At 41.6% G+C, this 21,597-nt stretch overlaps 1 protein-coding gene across 3 annotated transcripts in view; it reads left to right on the top strand.

Annotated features, from left to right (window-relative positions):
* Positions 1 to 210: 210 nt before the first annotated feature.
* The window catches only part of prmt7 (protein arginine methyltransferase 7), a 50,834-nt gene continuing 29,447 nt past the window's right edge, over positions 211 to 21,597 (top strand). For 2 of the 3 annotated variants that reach the window (XM_072279393.1, XM_072279395.1), the window contains exons 1-10: positions 211 to 372; positions 4,915 to 4,951; positions 5,647 to 5,796; positions 10,592 to 10,700; positions 12,331 to 12,443; positions 12,883 to 13,127; positions 15,893 to 16,073; positions 17,945 to 18,072; positions 18,407 to 18,542; positions 21,274 to 21,357. In XM_072279393.1, the coding sequence (XP_072135494.1) occupies positions 260 to 372; positions 4,915 to 4,951; positions 5,647 to 5,796; positions 10,592 to 10,700; positions 12,331 to 12,443; positions 12,883 to 13,127; positions 15,893 to 16,073; positions 17,945 to 18,072; positions 18,407 to 18,542; positions 21,274 to 21,357 (1,296 nt within the window). In that variant the 5' untranslated portion in view covers positions 211 to 259. The remainder of the gene's footprint in view (positions 373 to 4,914; positions 4,952 to 5,646; positions 5,797 to 10,591; positions 10,701 to 12,330; positions 12,444 to 12,882; positions 13,128 to 15,892; positions 16,074 to 17,944; positions 18,073 to 18,406; positions 18,543 to 21,273; positions 21,358 to 21,597) is intronic. The other variant, XM_072279394.1, reaches the window with a different exon arrangement.

The raw sequence follows: 21,597 nt of genomic DNA, 5'->3' as shown, positions 1-21,597 counted from the left end.
ATCCCTGCACCTATCTGGATGAAACCTCACTGCTAATCCTCGGCCCATTTCATTAACACCCAGCAGTTCCAGCACGGTCATAAAACTAGTCTGCCCACCACGTTGTCGGTCATGTGACCGTCCCCACCACGCCGCCTCGGTCATGTGACCATCCCACCACGCTGGTTCGCTCACGTGATGACCTCACGTCACGCCACGCGCGCTGTATGCCGGGCGGGAACATGGCGGTGCTGGTGCGGGTCGTGCTGTGAAGATTGGGATGCTGTTGGCAGCACCAATGAAGACTTTTTGTAGTAGAGCCAACCCCATCACCGGGGCCACCGAGTGGGAGGAGGAAGGCGAGGACTATGACTATCACCAGGAGATAGCACGGTACAGAACGGGCGTCCCGGCGGCAGCCAGTGCATGTGCATGGAGCCCGAGCCTGTCCGTTGTCCCTCCCCCCTGAATGTGTGTCCTTGTCGCTCCCCGTGGCTTCACTCGGACACTCGCTCTGTCCCTGAGCCGAACCACGGCACTGGCCTTCCCGGTGACTCGGTGGCGCATCTTAGTCACGATCAGTCACTTTTCTCCCTGTCTACACTGATGGGACTTTACCGTAGCTGTCCCGTGTCTGATTTGAAAGGGGGGGGGGGAGAGAATAAAGAAACAGAAACCTCAGATGCTGGAATTCCGCAGTAAAGATAAAGTACTGTAAACAATCGACAAATCGGACAACATCTGGGAGAAGAGAAAGGCAGATGCCATCTTTTTCAGCCCTTTGCTGCTTCTACCTATTGCCTTCCAGCTTTTTTACATAATTTTCGCCCGTCCCCTCCACCTACCTATCTTACCCCCATCATTATTCACCAGCTAGCTCGTACCTCTTCACCTTTCCCACCTATTTACTTTATCTTCTGCTCTCATTCCTTCCAGTTCTTGGCCTAAAATATCGACTGCTCATTTTCATCAGTGCTAAGTTCCTCCAGCCTTTTTAGTGTGAATGAAGCTTTTATTTGGTTTTTAATGGATGATGCTTGATAGGCATATACTGTTTTTACTTCAGATTTCTGGTATTTGCAGTTCTTTACCTGTCAAGTTTTGCTGAAAGACCATCAACCAGAAACTAACTTGTTTTCCTTTCACGATTCTGGCTATCTGTCCTGTTGAATACTTCAGACATTTCTGTGTACATAAAAACTAGAAAAACCAGGAATACGAATGTGGTTCAATGTGCTGAGTGCTTCTGGCAATTTCTGCTCTTTTTATGATTTCCAGCGCCTGTGTTTGATGTCTATTTCATTTCTTGAGTATCTACTATAAATGGTTCTTGTCTGTGCACTGTAATTATGGTTGATGAAGCTCTGAGTGTGCTTCAGTATACTGGAGGAACTCAGCAAGTCAGGTGGAGAGAAATGGACAGTCAGGGTTTCAAGTTGAGACGCTTCATCTGGATGAGACCAGCAAAACAGTGTGATAGCTTTTCCGTTCAAAAGTAACTGCATTATACAGCCTTGTGCAATGATAATGGGAATGATGGGGTTTTAACTAGACAGCCTTTCCTCAATAACTGGACAACCACATAGAAGAATTATTTTAAAAAGTAGTGCAAACTCCTTCAAGTATTTTGGGGAAGAGGGCAATATATAGTTAGCTGCCCACCCAGTTACAGCATCGAGGATTAACTTTATTCACTAAATGGCTGAATTTCCCATGGATGCGGTGGATGCTAATTAATGCAATAAAGAGAAATGGTATATGATCAAAATAGATGCCCCATCAGTGGCAATTCAAACTTAAAGCCTAATATACATATTGCACTGAACTTCTGACATGTTTCTAGCATGCTTCCCCACCTTAGAAATGTACACAAAGACCCTTTCTATAATTAAAGTTCCATGGGAAACTCAGCCATTTTGCTCCAATATGCGAGACCCTTCATCTGGACTGCTTAGTTTTTGCCAGCCTTTTTAAAGCTGCAAATTACAGCATCTGCCGTCTCTTGTCTCTGGAAAGAACTGGTATTTCAAATCCTACAGAAAGTTCACTGACTATAACAGAAGGCCAGATCTTGCTAACATTTACCATCTGAGGCACTGCTATAATTATACAAGCTTAGTCCAGTTGCTGAAGATTCATTTTGCTGGACTAAAGAGCTTGGATTCCCATTGTTAAGGCTGGTTTAGTGACAAGATCTCAATTGATGTTGCGAAATATTCCTGAAGGCTTTGGTAGGCAGCAATGTTGGTGGTGGGGTTTGGCTGGCTATCAAAGTTTTTTTTAATTTTATTGCATCTTAAGAGATCTTGCTACTAAACCAGCCATAATGATGAGAATCTGACGTTGATGGATTTAAAAGATGATGTTTCTGACAGTTAAAATGATGGAAACAGACAAAACAAAAAAACCCTCAAATAAAATCAACTAGAAGAACCTATAATACTTAAAAGTAATTAAAAACATCAAAACAAAATAACAAAAAAACCTATTCACGTCACCCTCCACAGCACTGCTTCACTGCCCATACTTACTGAATATGATCATGTGACAGGATCCTCAGAGATGCAGCAAAATAAAATTCTCCCTGATTGGTATAATGTGCAGGGAGTAGTTAAAAGTGATCTGAACTGGTCAGTAGGTTTGAACAGAAATCCACAACCTGCTTCCCTTTAAATATTTTCCACCTACTTCTGGATCACTGATCTCGTTTCCCCATGGATGGTGCACTTCTAGCAAATTTTGTTTTAATTTTGTATTTCTCACTGCTACGTTATGTAGGAATAGTTTGCTATTTTATAACAGTCAGAAATCCATTAGGTCCTGGTCTCTTATAGCTGGGATTCCAGTATCCATATATAAATTATGTGGTTTCAATCAAATTTCAGCTTGTAAGGATTCCTATATATTCATTAATTTGTTTCAGATCAGAACTCCATTTTGTTTAATGTAGACTACAGGAGCTATGTATCTATTTTCTGTCTGTATTGTATCTTATGACGTGTTTATTATGGTAATCTGTCACATGGGTTGGGGCACAGTAGAAGCAAATGAGTAGAGTCACGCATTAGGCCATAAGAGTTTCGAGCAGAATTAGGCCATTTGTCCCATCAAGTCTGCTCCGCTATTTTATCATGGCTGATCCATTTTCCTCCCAGTCCCAATCTCTTGTCTTCTTGACATTTCCTGACTAATCAAGAATGTATCACCCTCTGTTTTAAGTATACCCAATGACTTGTCTTCCATAGCTGCCTGTGACAATGAACTCCACAGATTTAACACTCTCTGGTTAAAGAAATTCCTCCTCATCTCCATTCTAAAATGATGCCCCTCTATTCTGAGCCTGTGTCCTCTGGTCTTAAACTCTCCCACCATAGAGAACATCCTCTCCGCATCCACTCTGTCAAGCCCTTTCAGCATTCGAAAGGTTTCAGTGAGGTCACCACTCACTTCTCAGTCCCAGTGAGTAGAAGCAAGAGCCATCAAACGCTCTTAATGTGACAAGCCTTTCAATCCCAAAATCATTTTCACGAACCTCCTTTGAACCCTCTCCAAAGTCGGCACATCCTTTCTTAGATAATGGACCCAAAACTGCTCACAATACTCCCAAGTGAGGCTTCACCAGTGCTGTATAAAGCCTCAACATTACATCCTTGATTTTTATATTCTAGTCTTCTTGAAATGAATGCTAACATCACATTTGCCTTCCTCACCACAGACTCAACCTATAAATTAACCTTTAGGGAATTCTACATGAGAACCCCCCCCCCCCAGTCTATTTGCACCTCAGTTTTTTGAATTTTTTCTCCATTCATAAAATAGTTTGCCCTTTTATTTCTTCTCTCAAAGTGTATGACCATACACTTCCTGACACTGTTTTCCATCTGCCATTTCTTTTCCCATTCTCCTAATCTGTCTGAGTCCTTCTTTTGCCTTGCTATTTCTTCAAAACTCCCTGCCCTCCACCTGTCTTCATGTTGTCTGCAAACTTGGCCACAAAGCCATCAATTCTGTCATCCAAGTCATTGACATATAACGAAAAAGAATCGGTCCCAACACAGACCCCTGTGGAACACCACTAGTTACCAGCAGCCAACCAGAAAAGGCTTCCTTTTCTCCCCATTCTTAACCTCCTGCCAGTCAGCCACTGCTTTATACATGCTCATATTTTTCCTGTAATACCATGTGCTCTTAACTTGTTAAGTAGCCTCAAGTGTGGCCCCTTGTCAAAGGCCTTCTGTAAATCCAAGTACACAACATCTACTGATTCTCCTTTGTGTTTCCTGCTTGTTATTTCTTCACAGAATTTCAACAGATTTGTCAGTCAAGATTTTCCCTGAAGGAGACTGTGCTGACTACGGCCTGTTTTATTATGTGCCTCCAAATACCCCAAAAAAACATCTTTAACAGTGGATACAAACGTCTTGCAATATTCATGCTTTGTCTTAGTTGTTTTGTCTATTTAAGGGTTGAGCCTTGGAGAATGATACTTTTTTTGGTTGCTAATTTAGTTCGACCGCTTAGTTACGCTGCTAGTATGCTAAATATTGGAACATTATCTAGATTGCTAACTTCACTATGTTAGTTCAACCACTTAGTTACACCAATTGGCATGTTATTGGAACACTAACAAGATTGGTAACTTTGCTTTAGTTTAGCTGCTAACTTCATTACTTCGCTAATTTGAACACCATATCACTAATTTAGTTTTGTTAGTTTCTTTTTATTGCTGGTTTTGTAATAAAGGATCGAACCTACCTGTTTTGATCTTGGAACTCTGGTACTTTGGAAGTGCGTCAGACAGTGTTGATTTCCTGGCTTAGCCTCTCAGTGTTTTTTGGTTTGTTTTAAAATAACTGCTACAGTAGACAAATAAATAAAACCATATATTGTGATTTATTTTAATTAACTGGATTGTTTTCTATGTTGTCTTATCAGGTCCTCTTATGCTGATATGCTGCATGATAAAGACAGGGTAAGTGTATGATAGAAAATGCATGTGTTAATTAATTTTTAATACATGTATATGTAAATGCTGTGGGTGTGCTTGCCTTTTCAGACTGTCGAGTTGCAATAGGATCTCAGGGCTGAAAGTTGCCTAGAATCCTTTCCATATATGTACTCCCTAAATCTCAAATGCAGTAATGACTCATTGCACAAAAAAGGACACGAGTTTTGGTTTTTGAACTAGCTACATGCTATTTATTTGTAGCTTATATTCTGAAATGCCTGGTTGAAGCAACTGATGATTATCAGCACTGAAGATGTTAGTGTGGCTGAGAGTCTTACCATGTTAGTATGGTTAAAAGTGAATGCTTTTTCTTTTATTATTTACTTCTCTGTCTGGCCTGTTCCAGAGTAACATGGGTCTTCTGTTGTTCATGAGCATCTAAAATATGCTCAAGTGCAAGGCTGAAAACTAAAGAAGAAATCCAGATTGATACATACAAAATGGTGGAGGATCTCAACAGGTCAGGCAGTATCTATGGAGAGGAATGAAGGGCTGAGACCCTTCATCAGGTCTCTATTCCTTTCCATAGATGCTACCTAACCTGCTGAGTTCCTCCAGCATTTTGTGTCTGCAGAATCTCTTGTATTGAAGAATGCTAGATGACATGTATGAGTCACACTGGAACAACAGATACTTATAGCCATGAAACCATTGTGCAGAATGAGAAGTACTACAGTGGAATTCGGGCAGCTGTCGGCAGGGTGAGGGAGCGAGGTCAGAGGGCGGTTGTCCTGGACATCGGCACCGGGACGGGGCTCTTATCCATGATGGCAGCACAAGCTGGTGCTGACTTCTGTTTTGCAATCGAGGTGAGTGGATGCGTTCATGCTCTGGATTTTAACTTCGTTCCACTTCTATTTTGCTAAAATTCTCACTTACCGCAGTTTATCTTCAATAAAGATTCTTACAGTTTGGGCATCATACAAACAAACTTTCAACAATAATTTTGTTTAATAACTTCACTCAGCGGGCAAAATATAGAAAATGAATAGTTACTTTGAAGAGCAAAAATTAGTGGTTGCATGAGTCTACCTTGCTACCGTTGCCTGTATTTATTCCCAATTAACTTTGTTCCAAACGGAAGCATGTTTGGTTGTTACACAGACTTGCCTTACATGCAAAGTCTTCTTGTTAATACAAAGCTTAAGCTGCGCCTTGATAATGACTGTTATCAGACACAAATTTTCACAGATGATTTAACTACAACATGGACTCACCAATTTTCCATCGTGGCAGAAATAAGTGGTCATCCTGATGTCTTGATCACTTTAATGATGCGCATACTGTAGATTTAAGTTAATTCTGACTCAGATCAACTCACTGAGCATGGAGCAAGGATGTTGAATCTCAGGGTTGAGCTCATTAGATATCCAGCAGAAAAACCATGAAAAGAGCAAGCGATGGAGAGGGACCAGATGCTCAGCCACTTGACGAAGGCTCTGACATGTGTAGGTTCTCCTGTGTGCTGTTACCCACTCCGTTATCCAAACACTTGATGCCCCAGCTCACATGCAAGTCAAGGAAAGGGTTTTCATCAGGGATGGAGAGGCAATCAGTGCTCATGGAAAGGAATACTTCAAATACCTTCTCAACTGTGGCACTGACCTTTTTCTCTATTCCACAGGGGTCTATTCTGTCCAGCCTTGCTACCTGACTGATAAAGCCATAGTACAAGTAAAAAAAAACTAGATCTCGGGTGCATATGGTACCCCAGCTGAAGTTCTAAAACTCAATGGCAAAGTGCTTCAGTCACAAATCGACAACCTTACTGCTGTTTCTAGGAAGAGGTGGATATACCAGGAGATCTTAAAGGATCCATAATTATCATCTGTAAGAAAGGGGACAGCGGGACGACGAGGTACCATAGCGGTTAGTGTAACAGTGTTGCAGTGCCATTAGTAATATCAGGGTTCGATTCCCTTCGCTGCTGGTAAGGAGTCTGTACATTCTCCCCTAGACTGTGTGGACTTCCTCCAGGTGCTCCAGTTTCTTCCCATATTCCAAAGATGTACAGTTAGGGTTCATAAGTTGTGGGGTGTTGTTGGCCTTGGAAGCATGGTGACATTTGCGGCTTGCCCAGCACAGTTCTTGCTGATTTGATTTGACATAAATTTATGCATTTCACTGTATGTTTCAATGTAGATGTGACAAATGAAGTTAATCTTTATCTTTAAAGCTTTAAAGATCTGCCTCTGCTCAGATCTGACAGAAGAGTTTTCCTGCTGTGTGCCACAGTAAAAGTAATTGCTAACCCACCCTCTCCCAGCAATCAAAGATTCGCCATGCCAAATCACAGTGTGGATTCCTGTTATCCACATGCACAGTGGCCTTGGCCTTCACCTAGCAACAAATCCAATTAAAATTCAGGTAACAAACCAGCAACTGTACATTATCTCTTTTAACCTCACTAAAGCCTTTGATGCCATCATTCCGGAGGGACTATGGAGCATACTCCTCAAAGTTGCCATCTTACAAAAATTAGTCCCCATTGTACATTTACTCCATGATACCAAGATACTAACCGACAGCTCTGGAACATAACCTTTTTCAGTGTAGACTAGCATCAGGCAAGGCTGTACCATTACATCAACAATTTTCCCAATCTTACTTGCTGCAATGCACCTCACTTCCTAAGAATATTTTGGAGGTAAGCTTCAGAACTATTGGTAATCTGTTCTCAACTGCAGAGACCACAGTCTAGAACCAAGGCCACCCAGATCTCAGTAGTCAAATTACAGTGGGGAGGTAATGCTGGTGTTTATGCACACTAGGAGGTTGAGCTCCAAGACATTGTTGATTTGCTCCGTCATGCATATGAGAGGACACAACTTGTGCTGAAAACTGGCAGGAGCAAACTCATCTTTCATCCTGCTTCCATTGCACCACTTTGCCATTCAACCATAAAGGTTTGTGGAGAAACTCCGGAAACATGAACAACTTACCATATTTTAGGAGACAGTTTTCAGTGAGTGCACACATTGATTTTGAAATTCACCACTGCTTTGTGCCAGTACAGTCTTCGGTTGATTGAAGAAATGGGTAAATGAAAATCAAGATCTTAGTCTTGGCACAAGCTCATGGTCCGCCAGGCAGCAGTGATCCATTCCCTTTCTGTGTTTATGAGACCAGGACTATCAACATCAGGCACCTCAAAGCATGGGCTTTGTAAAATCCTCCAGTTGCAGTGGAGGGATGGATAAGCTAACACCAGCATCTGCTCCCAGGCTAACATTGAGGCTCCCAATTAGCTACATTGTTCATGAGCCCACAACAGACTCCTAAATTTGGCATTCAATTCTGAACTCAGTGGTGGGAGGAAATTGCCAGGTGGACAAATAAAGAGATTCAAAGCTCTTGTGAAGAATATTCCTACTGGCTTCTGGGAACCTCTGGTCCATGACCACTCAGAGTGGAGAAGGACCATTTGAAATGGTGTTGAGAAGCCATGTGTTAGGAGCTGACAGAAACACTGGACAGGTGTTGTACTGCTTCACAAACTGCCCATCTACCTGCCAACTCTGACCCACTGAGTTTTTCCAGCAGAATGCTTGATTCAAGCATCTGCCCTGACTTTTGTCTCCAGTCCATCATCTGTGGCAGATTGGATCCCACAATGGCCTTATTACCTACTTAAGAATCTGCAAAAATGGGGAAGAGGCGAAATATCCTCAATCCCAAGGGTACTGCTTAAGAGAAAAGGACAAGACAGGTTGCAGATACAAGAAACTGCAAATGCTGGAATCTGGAGCAACAAGCGATCTGTTGGAGGAACTCAGCAGCTCAGGCAGCTTCTGTGGGAGGAAAGGAATCGTCAGCGTTTCAGATCAAAACCTGTATCAAGACTGCTGCAAGTGGTGTGGCTCTGAATGAGGAAATTATAAGCATGGTAGACAAAGGAGTTGTAGTAGATATGGTGTACTTGGATTTTCAGAGGGCTTTTGACAAGGTGCCGCACATGAGGCTGCTTAGCAAGATAAGAGCCCATGGAATTACGGGGGAGTTACTAGCATGGGTGGAACATTGGCTGATCGGCAGAAAACAGAGTGGGTATAAAGGAATCATATTCTGGCTGGCTGCCAGTTACCAGTGGAATTCCACAAGGGTCGATGTTGGAACTGCTGCTTTTTACGATGTATGTCAATGATTTGGATTATGGGATTAATGGATTTGTGACTAAATTTGCTGATGATGCAAAGATAGGTGGAGAAGCGGGTAGTGTTGAGGAAACAAAAAGCCTGCAGAGAGACTTGGATAGTTTAGGGGAATGGGCAAAGAAGTGGCAAATGAAATACAATGTTGGAAAGTGTATGGTCATGCACTTTGGTGGAAGAAATAAACAGGCAGACTATCATTTAGATGGGGACAGGATTCAAAATGCAGAGATGCAAAGGGATTTGGGAATCCTTGTGCAGGATACCCTATAGGTTAACTTCCAGAGTGAGTTGGTGGTGAAGAAGGTGAATGTAATGTTGGCATTCATTTCTAGAAGTATAGAATATAAGAGCAGGGATGTGATGTTGAGGCTCAATAAGGCACTTGTGAGACCACTCTTGGAGTATTGTGTGCTGTTTTGAGTTCCTTATTTTAGAAAGGATATACTGATATTGGAGAGGGTCCAGAGAAGATTCATGAGAATGATTCCAGGAATGAAAGGGTTACTGTAAGAGGAACGTCTGGTAGCTCTTGGGCTCTATTCCCAGGAGTTCAGGAGAATGGGGGGGTGAATCTCTTAGAAACATTCCAAATGTTAAAAGGCCTGAACAGATTAGATATGGCAAAGTTATTTCCCATGGTAGGGGAGTCTAGGACAAGAGGGTGCGACTTCAGGATTGAAGGATGTCCATTTAGAACTGAGATGCGGAGAAACTACTTTAGTCAGAGGGTGATAAATCTGTGGAATTTGTTGCCATGAACAGCTGCGGAGGCCAAGTCACTGAGTGCATTTAAGGCAGAGATAGATAGGTTCTTGATTAGCCAGGGCATTAAAGGGTATGGGGTGAAAGCAGGGGAGTGGGGAAGACTGGAAGAATTGGATCAGCCTATGATTGAATAGCGGAGCAGGCTTGATGGGCTGAATGGCCTGTTTCAGTTCCTATATCTTATGGTCTTATGAATGTGATCTTGGTGCTTCTAGTGTTGCAAATCATAAAAACAAGTGATTCTGCAGATGATGGAAATCCAGAGCAACACACAAAATGAATATATTATTCCTCTGCACAGATGCTGCCTTGACCTGCAGAGTTCCTCTAACACTGCTTCTTCTGGAGTTCACTTGATTCATGGCCAGACTAGCTGACTGTAGAAATAGTCTGCCGGTTGCATGTGCTGAAGACATTAAATTAATAGGTTGTGTCTGAAATCTCTCAGGCACAAAACACTTAAGTATTTGGTTATTAAAACTTGTTCCTTATGATTTTTTGCTGTGGTTCAGTGTTTCATGTCATCAATGCAGCCCCCCCCCCCCCACCTCTGCTAACAGTGCTGATGAAAATAACTTGTTTTCTGATTGCAAGTGCCGGTGTCCATGGAGATTGGTGGTATAAAGAAGAGGGAACATAAAGATAATATGGGTCTTATCATGATCTTTCTGTTACCACTCCCCAGGTTTTTAAGCCAATGGCTGATGTTGCTGTAAAGATTGTGGAGAAAAATGGATTCAGCAATAAAATTAAAGTCATCAACAAGCACTCGACTGAGGTGACGGTGGGGCCAGGTAAGGCACCTGTGGTGGGAGTGTAACAGAGACCATTAATGGGAAAGCAGCACATTACCTCTTGAGTGGTGGTGATCCATAGAAACAGTTAATTGTATTGGTTGGAAAGTAACGTATCATAACTGCTTGATTAGAATGATTTTGTAATCACCACTGTACTTATTTGAAGCAACTACTTTAGGTTTTATTTTAAATACATTTTGTTTTGACTTCCAAGTCACAAATACCAGGTCAGCTGTCACATGTCAATCAATATTGCAACAATATCGAAGTTGTTTGCTAAAGAGGTCTAGGTTCACGATGATGTCTGAGTGTTTGACCTGTTGTAAGAACTAGACCTTTCCTAGGATATGGTGAGGTGGTTTTCCTTTCATCATGTTCCATGTTAAAGTGAAAAAGTGGAGTTTCAATGTAAATTATTAGTCCCAATTTCCTAAAGATCCACCTGCAGAGAGTACATCAGAATTAACCGTTCATGTTGATGACCTTTCACCAGAGTGAGGAAAAGTTGGAAATCAGGCATGTTTTCAACTGCAGGAGTGGAGAGACAAAGGGCATGTCCCTGCTTCCTGTGAGAACTCCATTCCTTTCTGTACGTTTCTCTGGCTCTTCTGATTATAGTGCCTTTTAGACTAGTGCTTCCGAGTTTTCTTTAAGTATGGTTTTGCCCTGTATCAGACCTTATGGGGCTTTTAGCTGGAACTGTTTCATTTTCTACACTTATGCTGTCACCAGCTCTGCTCCCATCTAAAGTAAGGATACAGTTCCTCTTTTCCTCATCTCCCTTCCCACCAGTCGTCATGTTCATCTTTTATCATTTCTGCCACCTTCAACATGCTGACCCTCCAGCATTCTGGGGCCTGTTCCTCCCCAGCAACTTGCTGCATCACACTTCTGTTTCCACCAATACTGATGCCTCTTCTCACGTCGCTGTCCTGTGCAAACCTGCCCTTTTACCCCTTACCTCACACTGTCGAAGGAGTCTAACACAGCCACCAAAATGAAGCAGTGATTCAAATTATATCAGTATAGTATACTGCTTTCTGTGCTCATAATGTAGTTTCCTTTACCATAGACTGGGCAGCCACTTTGCACAATACCTCAATTTTTTTCACAAGGATGGGATTCCAATTGCCTAGCACTTAAATTTCCATCCCATCTTGAATTCTCTGACTTTGGCCTGTTTCACTGATCCGACAAGGCCCAACATAAGCTGCACACACAGACTTATGAGTTGTTTAATAATAGTTTGTCTGAACAAAGTTTAAGGTGACTGTTGTAGATTAATCTGCCAATGCTCTTGGCAAAGAGGGAAAACAATCAATGTTACTGCCAAGGATTGTGACATTCCTTAAATAATCATGGCACAGAATGCTATCAACAACCTAGTTCAAAGAGTTCACCCAAAAGGGCCTTGATGTGATCACCAAGGGTACCATTGGGGATCTAATGCACTCTTTCAGTAGCTTTACTTATAAAACCTCTGGAACAACCCTACTGTATTAGATTTTGTACCCATGTTTCCGGAGTGAATCCATGAGTGTCGGTACATTGATGCCTCAGAGGTTAATGGATTCCTTACTGAGCAGAGGCTGATTGCACATTCTTCATGATGATTTCCACTCTGCAGATGGTGATATGTCATGCCGAGCTAACATCCTGGTCACAGAGCTATTTGATACGGAGCTCATTGGCGAGGGGGCACTGCCAAGTTACGAGCATGCTCACAAATACCTTGTGCAGGTATGTCATGGGGAGAGAGTGACTTCTGTTCTGGGACTTTATGATACTCTCAGTGCCTGGTTCTCGGAATTGTATTAACATTAACAACAATGTAAATATATATTCTTTAATAATTTCCATAAAGCTATGAAAGTTAAATAAATCAAGTTTGAGCTTTACTCACCATATACATTGCTGTAGTGTGTTGGTACTACATGCAACAGAAAGTGGCACCATTCAATAATTAGAATAAAGTATTATATAAAAATAAAGTTAGAGGTTTTGGTATGGAATAAAATGTGCATAAATACCGGCATGTATTTGCAATGTAAATAGTGCAGTCTGTAGCTGAGATAATAGAGGGGTGTGGGGTAGTAACTAGAATGATCAAGCAGAGCAGGATATCTCTCACAACCTAGTTGTGCTGTTTCTTTCTACCCATCTCTTCAATGGGCTACAGGAAAACTGTGAGGCTGTTCCACACAGAGCTTCAGTTTATGCACAGCTGGTGGAGTCCGAGCGGATGTGGTCCTGGAACAAGCTGCTGCCAATTCACATCCGGCTGGAGGATGGCAACGATAAGGTCATTTTACCAACAAGGGATATGCAGGCGTGTGCTGGCTCCCCCTGCGTCTATGACATTCAGCTCAATCAAGTGAACATGAACCACTTCACCCCCCTCACAGAAGTTGCAGAGGTATTCAGGTATGGTCTAACAATTCCTGTTGGAAAATGAATAATTGTGTGAGGGGATAAAGGATTTTAAAGCTTCCATCAATTTTCAGGGAGGATTCAGAATTGACAGATGTACAAGATGATAAGAGGCATTTTACACGGAGAGCAGTGAGTGCATGGAATGCCCTGCTAAGTGTGGTGGTAGAGGCAGATATGAGAGACATCTAAGGAATTCTTAGGTAGCCACTTGGATGATAGAAAAATGGAGGGCTATGTGGGAGGGAAGGGTTAGATTGATCTCCGAAGGTTAGAAGGTTGGCAAAACATAGTGGGCCAAAGGGTATGTACTGTACTGGTACATGTTCTCTGTTCTATTTTTGAGAATTATTTGTGTTGTTAATAGTGCAAATATGAATTTTTCTTATTGGATATGGAGATTACTGGCTTTTCGAATTACCCTTGAGGTAGAGCTGAGTGACTGTTGAAAATGTGGAGTCCTTGGGTGAAGTTGTCTCCACAATGTTATTGGGTAACGAGTGCCAACGTCTTAACCCAATGATAATGAAGAAATGATGAGATGTTTCTAAGTTAAGACTTGAAAGGAAGCTGGAGAGGTTGGTGTTTCTTGCATTTGCTACTACTCCTTACAGACACTAGAGGTTCTGCTAAATCATGTGGTTACACAGAGCAGCCACTATTCCAGTGTATGAGTGAGTGATTGCTTCAGGTGGAGGTTAAGGACATTGAAGTGGATGGTTACATAATGCTGGGTCATTGAATGTCAAGGAAGATGATTATATTTCCTTTGGAGATGATTACTGGTCAACACCTGAACTGCGAATATTGCCTTTTACTCACTCAGCCCTTGACATGTGCCTGGTTGAACTTCATGATCCTTGTGCTACCTTATATACACTTTATGCTAAATGGCACTCTTCTGGAATGTATTTTATTTGTGGTAATATTACTTTGTGTTGTGTGTGAGTTAGGTGTACTGTATTGTGCACCTTGGTCCAGTGGAAGGTTGTTTCTTTTGATGGTATACATTAACTTGAGTTGTGAATAGAACTGCTGCTGTGAGTGAACCTCTCCTCTTCTGATGTTATGATAGAAGAAAGATTATTAATGAAGCCGCTGAGGGCAAGGTTAATCAGATGTCTTAGTTTCCCATCCCCCGGTTTAGAAGGGAAGTCTTTTAGCTGCTGCTGTTACTGGAATTCTGAACTGATTCCATAACCTGTGGACTCACTTTCAAGGACTCTACAGCCCATGCTGTCAATATCTATTTATTTGTCTATCTATCTGCCTATGTATCATTTATTTATTTGCATAGATCTTCGTCTTTTGCACATTGGCTGTTTGTCAGTCTTTATCATAGAATCATAGAAAAGTACAGCATAGAAACAGACCCTTCGGCCCATCTAGTCTGTGCTGAACCATTTAAACTGCCTACTACCATTGACTTGCACTGGGACCATGTCCCTCCATACCCCTACCATCCATGCACCTATCCAAACTTCTTTTAAACACTGTAATCGAGCTCGCATGGACCACGTGCACTGGCTGCTTTTTCCACACTCTTAACACCCTGTGAGTGAGGAAATTTCCCCTGGTATTCTCCTTAAACTTTTCACCTTTCAACCATAACCCATGACCTCTAGTTGTAGTCCTACCTAACCTCAATGGAAAAAGGTAGTATGCATTTACCCTATCGATACTCCTCATAATTTTGTATATCTCAATCAAATCTTCCCTTAATTTTCTACATTCCAGGGAATAATGTCCTAACCTATTCAATCTTTCCTTATAACCCAGGTCCTCTGGTCCGGGAACATGCTTGTAAATTTTCTCTGTACTCTTTCAACCTTATTTGCATCTTTCCTGTAGGTAGGTGACCAAAACTGCACTCAATAGTCCAAGTAAGACCTCACCAATGTCATATACAACTTCAACATAGCATCCCATCTCCTATACTTAATACTTTGATTTATGAAGGCCAATGTGCCAATAACTTTCTTTAGGACCCTATCAGCGATGTCACTTTCAATGAATTATGGACCTGTATTCCCAGATCCCTTTGTTCTAAAGCACTCCTCAGTGCCCTACCATTCAGCATGTCAGACTAACCCCAGATGGTCCTACCAGGGTAGGTCTTTGTGTGTAGTTTTTTATTGATTCAATTGTACTTCTTTGTTCTACTGTGGATGCCTACAAGAAAATGATTCTCAGATTAGAATATGGCGACATATCCATACTTTGATAATAAATGCACTTTGAACTTTGAAATTCTTTACCCGGGGTGAATATTGTTATCATCAGTGCTCAGTGTGATGTCTCTGCCAGCTGAGGAAGGGCTGTGCTTGGTGATCACACAGAGTGCCCTTACTAATGTTTAACCTCATGCTGTGTAATATACCCAGATCGACAGTGAGCACTGAGGATTGTTGGTGCTATTTGTCCTAACTGTGCACTGTCTGCTGGGTGGGACCTCCTATTGGTAGAGGACGTTCCTGGTCTGGCTCTGAAGTTCCAAGGGAATGGCATATTTCCTTCTCTCAAGGACATGAATGAACTGGATAGGATTTTGCAATAATCTAGTAGTTTTGTGTTGTATTTAATTAACAGTGGAATTCAGACTCTGGTCTCCGGATCATTAGTTTACTCTTCCACCCTGTGACATAACTGGCAGTGAAAGGTTATCAGAGTTGGGTGTCTCTTGTGATATGTTTCATAATGTTGCTTAAGTTTCAGAACAAAGAGAGGCCTAGTTTTATAATGTCTTCCTCTCTTTGCAGGGTGGACTTCAGTAAAGCAGTTAGTAGTTCTCCAGCCCAGCATACTGTGGAGGTCCAAGCAACTGGCAGTGGGCAGGCTCACGTTGTGCTCTCCTGGTGGGATGTGGAAATGGACCCTGAAGGGAGTATCAGATGCACTATGGCACCATACTGGGCACATCCGACTCCAAACAATATCCAGGTCAGGTAGTATGGTTCTGTGCTATGTGTGACTGGCCGCAGGAAGTGATGGGGGAAGAGGGAATGATAAATGTCTGGTATTAAGAGACTGTTGTAAAGCTAAGTAAATCTCAAAAGGCAGTGAAGTATATTGCAAAGAATGCATATTTTAAATTGCAGGTCAGATTTGGAGCATCCCCTGCTTATGAGCTATTACTTTGTGGCATTTAGTTAATCTGCGAGAACATGCATTGTCTCCAGTTAAAAGTTTCATGTGAACGAGGCCTCTCAAACAACCCTACCCATTTGGGGGATGAATCTTTGTTGTATTCCCTCTATTGCAACTATGTCCGTCCCAAGATAGCAAGATAAGACCTGTGACCAGTACTGCAAGTGTGGTTTCACAAGGGTGCCATATAATTTCAGTTAGGCACCCTTGAAAACTGACAATCTATTTAACTTCCTATTTGAACAAAGCCTTGTTCTCATCATTGGAGATTCTGTAGAGATGGTCAACAGTTTCAGGTTCCTTGGCCTCTGCAGCACTAACAACCTGACCTTCACACTAATGCAGTGATCAAGAAAACTGTTGGCCTTCATCAGCATATTTGCTTCCTTAGGCATCTGAGAAGACTTGGCATGTCCATGAGGATGCTCTCAAACTTCCACTGATGGGTTGCATCTGATCCTGGTAATGGCTGCTCCTCTGCTCTTAGCCATGAGAAACTGCAGAGAGCAGTAAACACAGCCCATTCCACCACAGGCTTGTCACTTCCTTCCTTCCATTCTATTTTCAGGAATGCTAACAGTTTTGATAGGATGCCTGCCACCCTGGCCATCCCTTTTATCTCTTCTGTCTTCTGGGAGAAGATACAGAGGCTTCAAAGCATGGATGATCATATTTTAAGAACAGCTTCTTTCCCTCTGCTGTCAGACTTCTGACCAATCACGTCTTTCACGCTCCCTTCCAACTGGTACTGCCACGTTCTCAGACTCTTAGCTCCACTCGCTTGGCTATTCCATTATTGTTACCTCAGCTTTTATTTTTGCACTATTTCAGACTGCACTCGTTTACTTGGCAGCATTCTGCTTGTCGTATTTATTATTACTATGTATGCTCTTTACTGTGAGCTTCACCGAGAAAGGAATTTCATTGCACCTTGGTGTGTACAACAATAAAGCAATCTGAGTCTTAATTGGTTGCTCTCTTTGTATGTTTGCTTTCAGATTTGCTCTTCTAAGCACCACTCAGTTTTGCATCATTTAAAAACAAAATCTGCCCTTTTCCTTATTAAGGTGGACAACTTTACATTTTCCATGTTGTGTTCCATCTGCCTTGAACCCTATCTGCACCCCTCTTGCAAGTTACATGCCATCTAGTCTTGTAACTTCTGCATATCTGAGTATATTATCCTGGCTCTCCTTGTCCTTATCATTGATACAGATTGTGAAAATCTGGTCCGAATACTGTCCTGCAGTACCTCATTGCTTTCTGTCGGTTAACAAATCCTCAGTCTGTATCTGTATACTACCTCCTGCAGCAGTTAGAATTGGAACTTTGTGAAGTTGAGAGGTTAAGCAAAAGAGATTTTGAAGAAAAGGCAGAAAAGAGTAAGTGGTCAAACTGTTCTTTTTCATTAAAAGCAGAGTAAACAAAGGTGTTGAACCCTCTTAATACTAAATGGCAAAACTATAATCTACATGTAAAGTGACTCATGAAAACATAAAATACATTGTTCGTTACACTTTGGTTGAGAAATAATTTGACCATGTTGCTCTCATGTTTCCCACTTTCTGCAAACAGAGTTCAGATAAGCAATGCAGTCTCTTTGGCTTGACTTGACTGCACTTTACGTCTGGGTCTGATGGTGTTTTATTTTTCTTGCTCATCAGTGGCGGGATCACTGGATGCAGTGTGTGTACTTCTTACCGCAGGAGTTACCTGTCCAGGAAGGAGAACGTCTGTGTATTTCAGCGGTACACGATGACTACTCTCTGTGGTATAAACTACATCGTAGCAGGTAAGGAATGAAGAATTATTACAGGTAGGCCAGTACACTCTGAACATTCTAATCCCAGTAATTACAAAGGATTCTGAGGGAATCCCTAAATACACTTGCTCATTCGATGTAGTTAATGTGCTAATGTGATCATTGAGGATGTACCTTGTGTGTACAAATTATACCGTGTGCATACTTCCTTATCTAGATTTGCTTGCTGTGGTATCTGGCCTATTAATTCAATCATGTATTCATTTGTCTTTCACTTGGAAGAGTTCCATGATTGAGAAAACTCGGGAATGAAGAAATGAGAAGTGATATATCTGTTCACGTACTCCATCTTTGTGCTTCACAGTGACAAGCATGAAGCTGAAATGCTGAATGAGCGTCCCCTCTGCTCCTGTCAGGCCCATCTCATGTGTAACAGGCAGCGATTTGGAGAGCTAAATGACCAACAAAGGAATGACGCCTATATCAAGGCCCTAAAAATGGTGAGTGCCTTGAAATAGTTTGTTACAGAAGCAGTTCAGTGTTGGAATCTGTGCATGGTAAACAAAGCTCAAAATACAAAAAGCAGATACTAGAGACCTGAAAAAGGAACAGCAAATGCTGGAAACACCCAGCTGGTCAGGTAGCATCTTTGGAGGGACAAACAGAACTTGTGGTCAGAGACTCTTTGTCAGAAAATAGACATTTTATTAAAAATGAGTATTCAGCAGGTTACTTTGAGTCAAAATGCAAAAGTGGTTTCTGTTTTGAATGTTGCATGAGTGAGTAAGTGTTCACTATCTCAAATAGACAAAATTAAAGCAACGTACATAAACTGAGGAACATATATCCTAAATTAAGATTATAAATAGGAGCAAACTAGTTGAAGGGTTGAAGTCTGCTAAGGGAATTTGCTGTTTTGTAAATAAATTCTGGCTGAGGTCTGTTAAAGTTCAAAGTAAATTTATTTTCAAAGTGCATACTACCATGAGATTCATTTACTCACAGGCACTTACAGACTGGAAGAAAAGAAATACAATAACATTTATGAAAAACTACATAAACAAAGACTGACAAACAACCAATTGCAAAAGAAGACAAAACTCTGCACATAACAAAAAATAATACCGATAGTATGAGTTGCAAAGAGTACTTGAAAGTGTCTGTAGGTCGAAGAATTAGTTCAGAATGGTGGTGGATTGGAGTTATCCACACCTTTTCAGGAGCCTGATGGTTGTAGGATAAATAACTTCCTGAACCTGGTAGTGTGGGACCTAAGGCTTCTGTACCTCCTACCTGATGGTGGTAGTGAGAAGACAGTATGTCCTGGATAGTGGGCGTCTTTGATGGATGCTGCTTTTTTGTGGCAGTGTTCCATTTTGGTGGGAATATGGACTGGGCTGTATCCACCATTTTCTGCAGCTTTTGATTACTCATTTAAGCCACTCCAACCATACCTTCTGTAGCTGCAGCCTCTAAGAAGGACAATGGCAGCAGGCAAATGGGATCACCATCACTTATGTCTCTCTTTATTTTGCACACTATTCTGATTTGGAAACTCATTGTTGTTTTCTTCGTCGTCATTGGGTGTAAGTGCTGAGATTACTTTTGGTGTTTCCGTACCAGGCCATAATGCAACCAGTTAGGAATCTCTCGGCATGCATCTATAGAAGTTCGTCAAAAAGTTTATGCTGACATGCCAAATCTTTGCAAACATTCAAGAATGTAGAGGCGTTGTCGTGCCTTTTTTGTGCTGGTCCCAGGACTGACCCTCTGATATGTTAATGTCAACAAATTAGGAAAGTTTTGGACAGGGGGAAACCTTGAAGAAATAAGAAATGAAAATTATTCTTTGGATTGAAAGGATGGACTAGACTTTGGCCATTTTTCAACAATTGTGTTAAGTCAGTTCCCAATTCCTGAAGTGCTTGTTTCATAGAACCTTTGTCCCTCAGTAGCCAGCAGACAACCTGGAGTAGTGTCACTACTCATTTATTTCTGGGTGTATGAGAATTAGTATATTAGGAATACCTGCTTGTACACCCAGACACTTTATGCTAAATAGGCTAAACAGTATATTTGACAGGACATTGGTAACATCCAGCAAATCATGGGCTGTGATGGGATTCAGGGAACTCCCTGTACTTAGCAGAAGGAGGCCACTCAGGCTGTTAGGTAAATGCTGCCTCTCTACACTTATTTCCTTGGATCTCTACAATTTAATTTTTTTTGCCACTTATCTACATTAAGGGCTAATTTACAGTGGTTAGTTCTTGTTAGGATGGGGAGAAATCAGAAGCCCAGTGCAAACCCACGTTGTCACTGGGAGAGCATGTAAATTGCTCACAGGTAGCTTCTAAAGCCAGTTTTGAACCCAGGACCTTGGGACTGTGAAGCAGCAGTGCTAATCACAGTGTTGCATTATAGTACCACCATTTTGCTCCATCTTGGTTTATTCTGCAGTGGTTGTACATGCAGCAGCACAGAATAGTTGATTTCAATTCCAATCTTAAGGTCTTTAAAGAGCATTGCGAATGAAAGCAGGAGCCAGCCTCGAGCCTGCGCCATTCCTTAATAAAATTGTAACTGATCCTATACCTGAAGACCATCCATGACTGTCCTCAGTGAGTGAGAATCCACTGTTCTCTTGATGTTGAAAGTTCCAAAGATCTCCAAATCTCATCTAATTTCTGAATTGCCAACCTTTCATCCATCTGAGTTTCAGAATCGCCAGCTGGGAGACCAAGTCTGTCAGCACCTACACGGTTGCTTCCTGTCAAGTGTTGTGCGCTCGGTGTTATCACTTGTCATTCTTCTAAACTCCAGGTATTGCTTGAGTAATTTTTCGTAGTGTCTTGTTAGAAGAAGGTTCCATGCATTGAGGAGAATGCACCTTTTTATGTAAATCCAACCAGGTGGCTTTGGTCATGCATCCAATGTATTATGGGCAGGGATGGGATTCAGGGTGCAAAGGAGATTTCCGAGGATACTGCCTAGATTAGACGTGATTTCCTCTGGTATTTTGTGTGCTGTAGAAGATTTTTGTTACTTCATTCTGTCCAAGAAGAGAGTAAGTTCTGTCTGTAAAGCAAATCTATCCTCACATATCAGATATAATTGAAAAATACTGGACAAAGGAAACTATTATTTCATATGGCTTTGTACTTGAACTACAAACATTCTGTGAACATCCTTTGACCATATGACTTATGAATTACTTTGTTTTGTCTTCAGGTTCTGTGTCCGGATGCTGTGTGCATGACTGTCAGTGATGGAAGCCTGCTCTCCATCTTTGCTCATTTTCTGGGTGCTGTACAGGTATGAACATTATAAGATAAAGGTTATTTTATCGTAGGGTTGGAGGTTGAGTACTTGGGCATGAATTGAGGTTGATTTTCCCTGGGAGATGGAAATGGCGTTTCGGGGCATCCACATGATTGTGGGTTAGCTTTGCAATTCAGGGAACAATAAGGCGAGAAAGGATGAAATATGAAGGTTAGCTAGCCAATAATATAAAAGAGGATACCAAAAGTGTATTCAGATATATAAAGAGTAAAA

Source organism: Mobula birostris, chromosome 15 (assembly GCF_030028105.1).
Source record: "Mobula birostris isolate sMobBir1 chromosome 15, sMobBir1.hap1, whole genome shotgun sequence".
NCBI classification, from domain to species: domain Eukaryota; kingdom Metazoa; phylum Chordata; class Chondrichthyes; order Myliobatiformes; family Myliobatidae; genus Mobula; species Mobula birostris.
The sequence above is the reverse complement of the archived record's forward strand: the minus strand, read 5'-3'. Positions and strand labels throughout refer to the sequence as shown.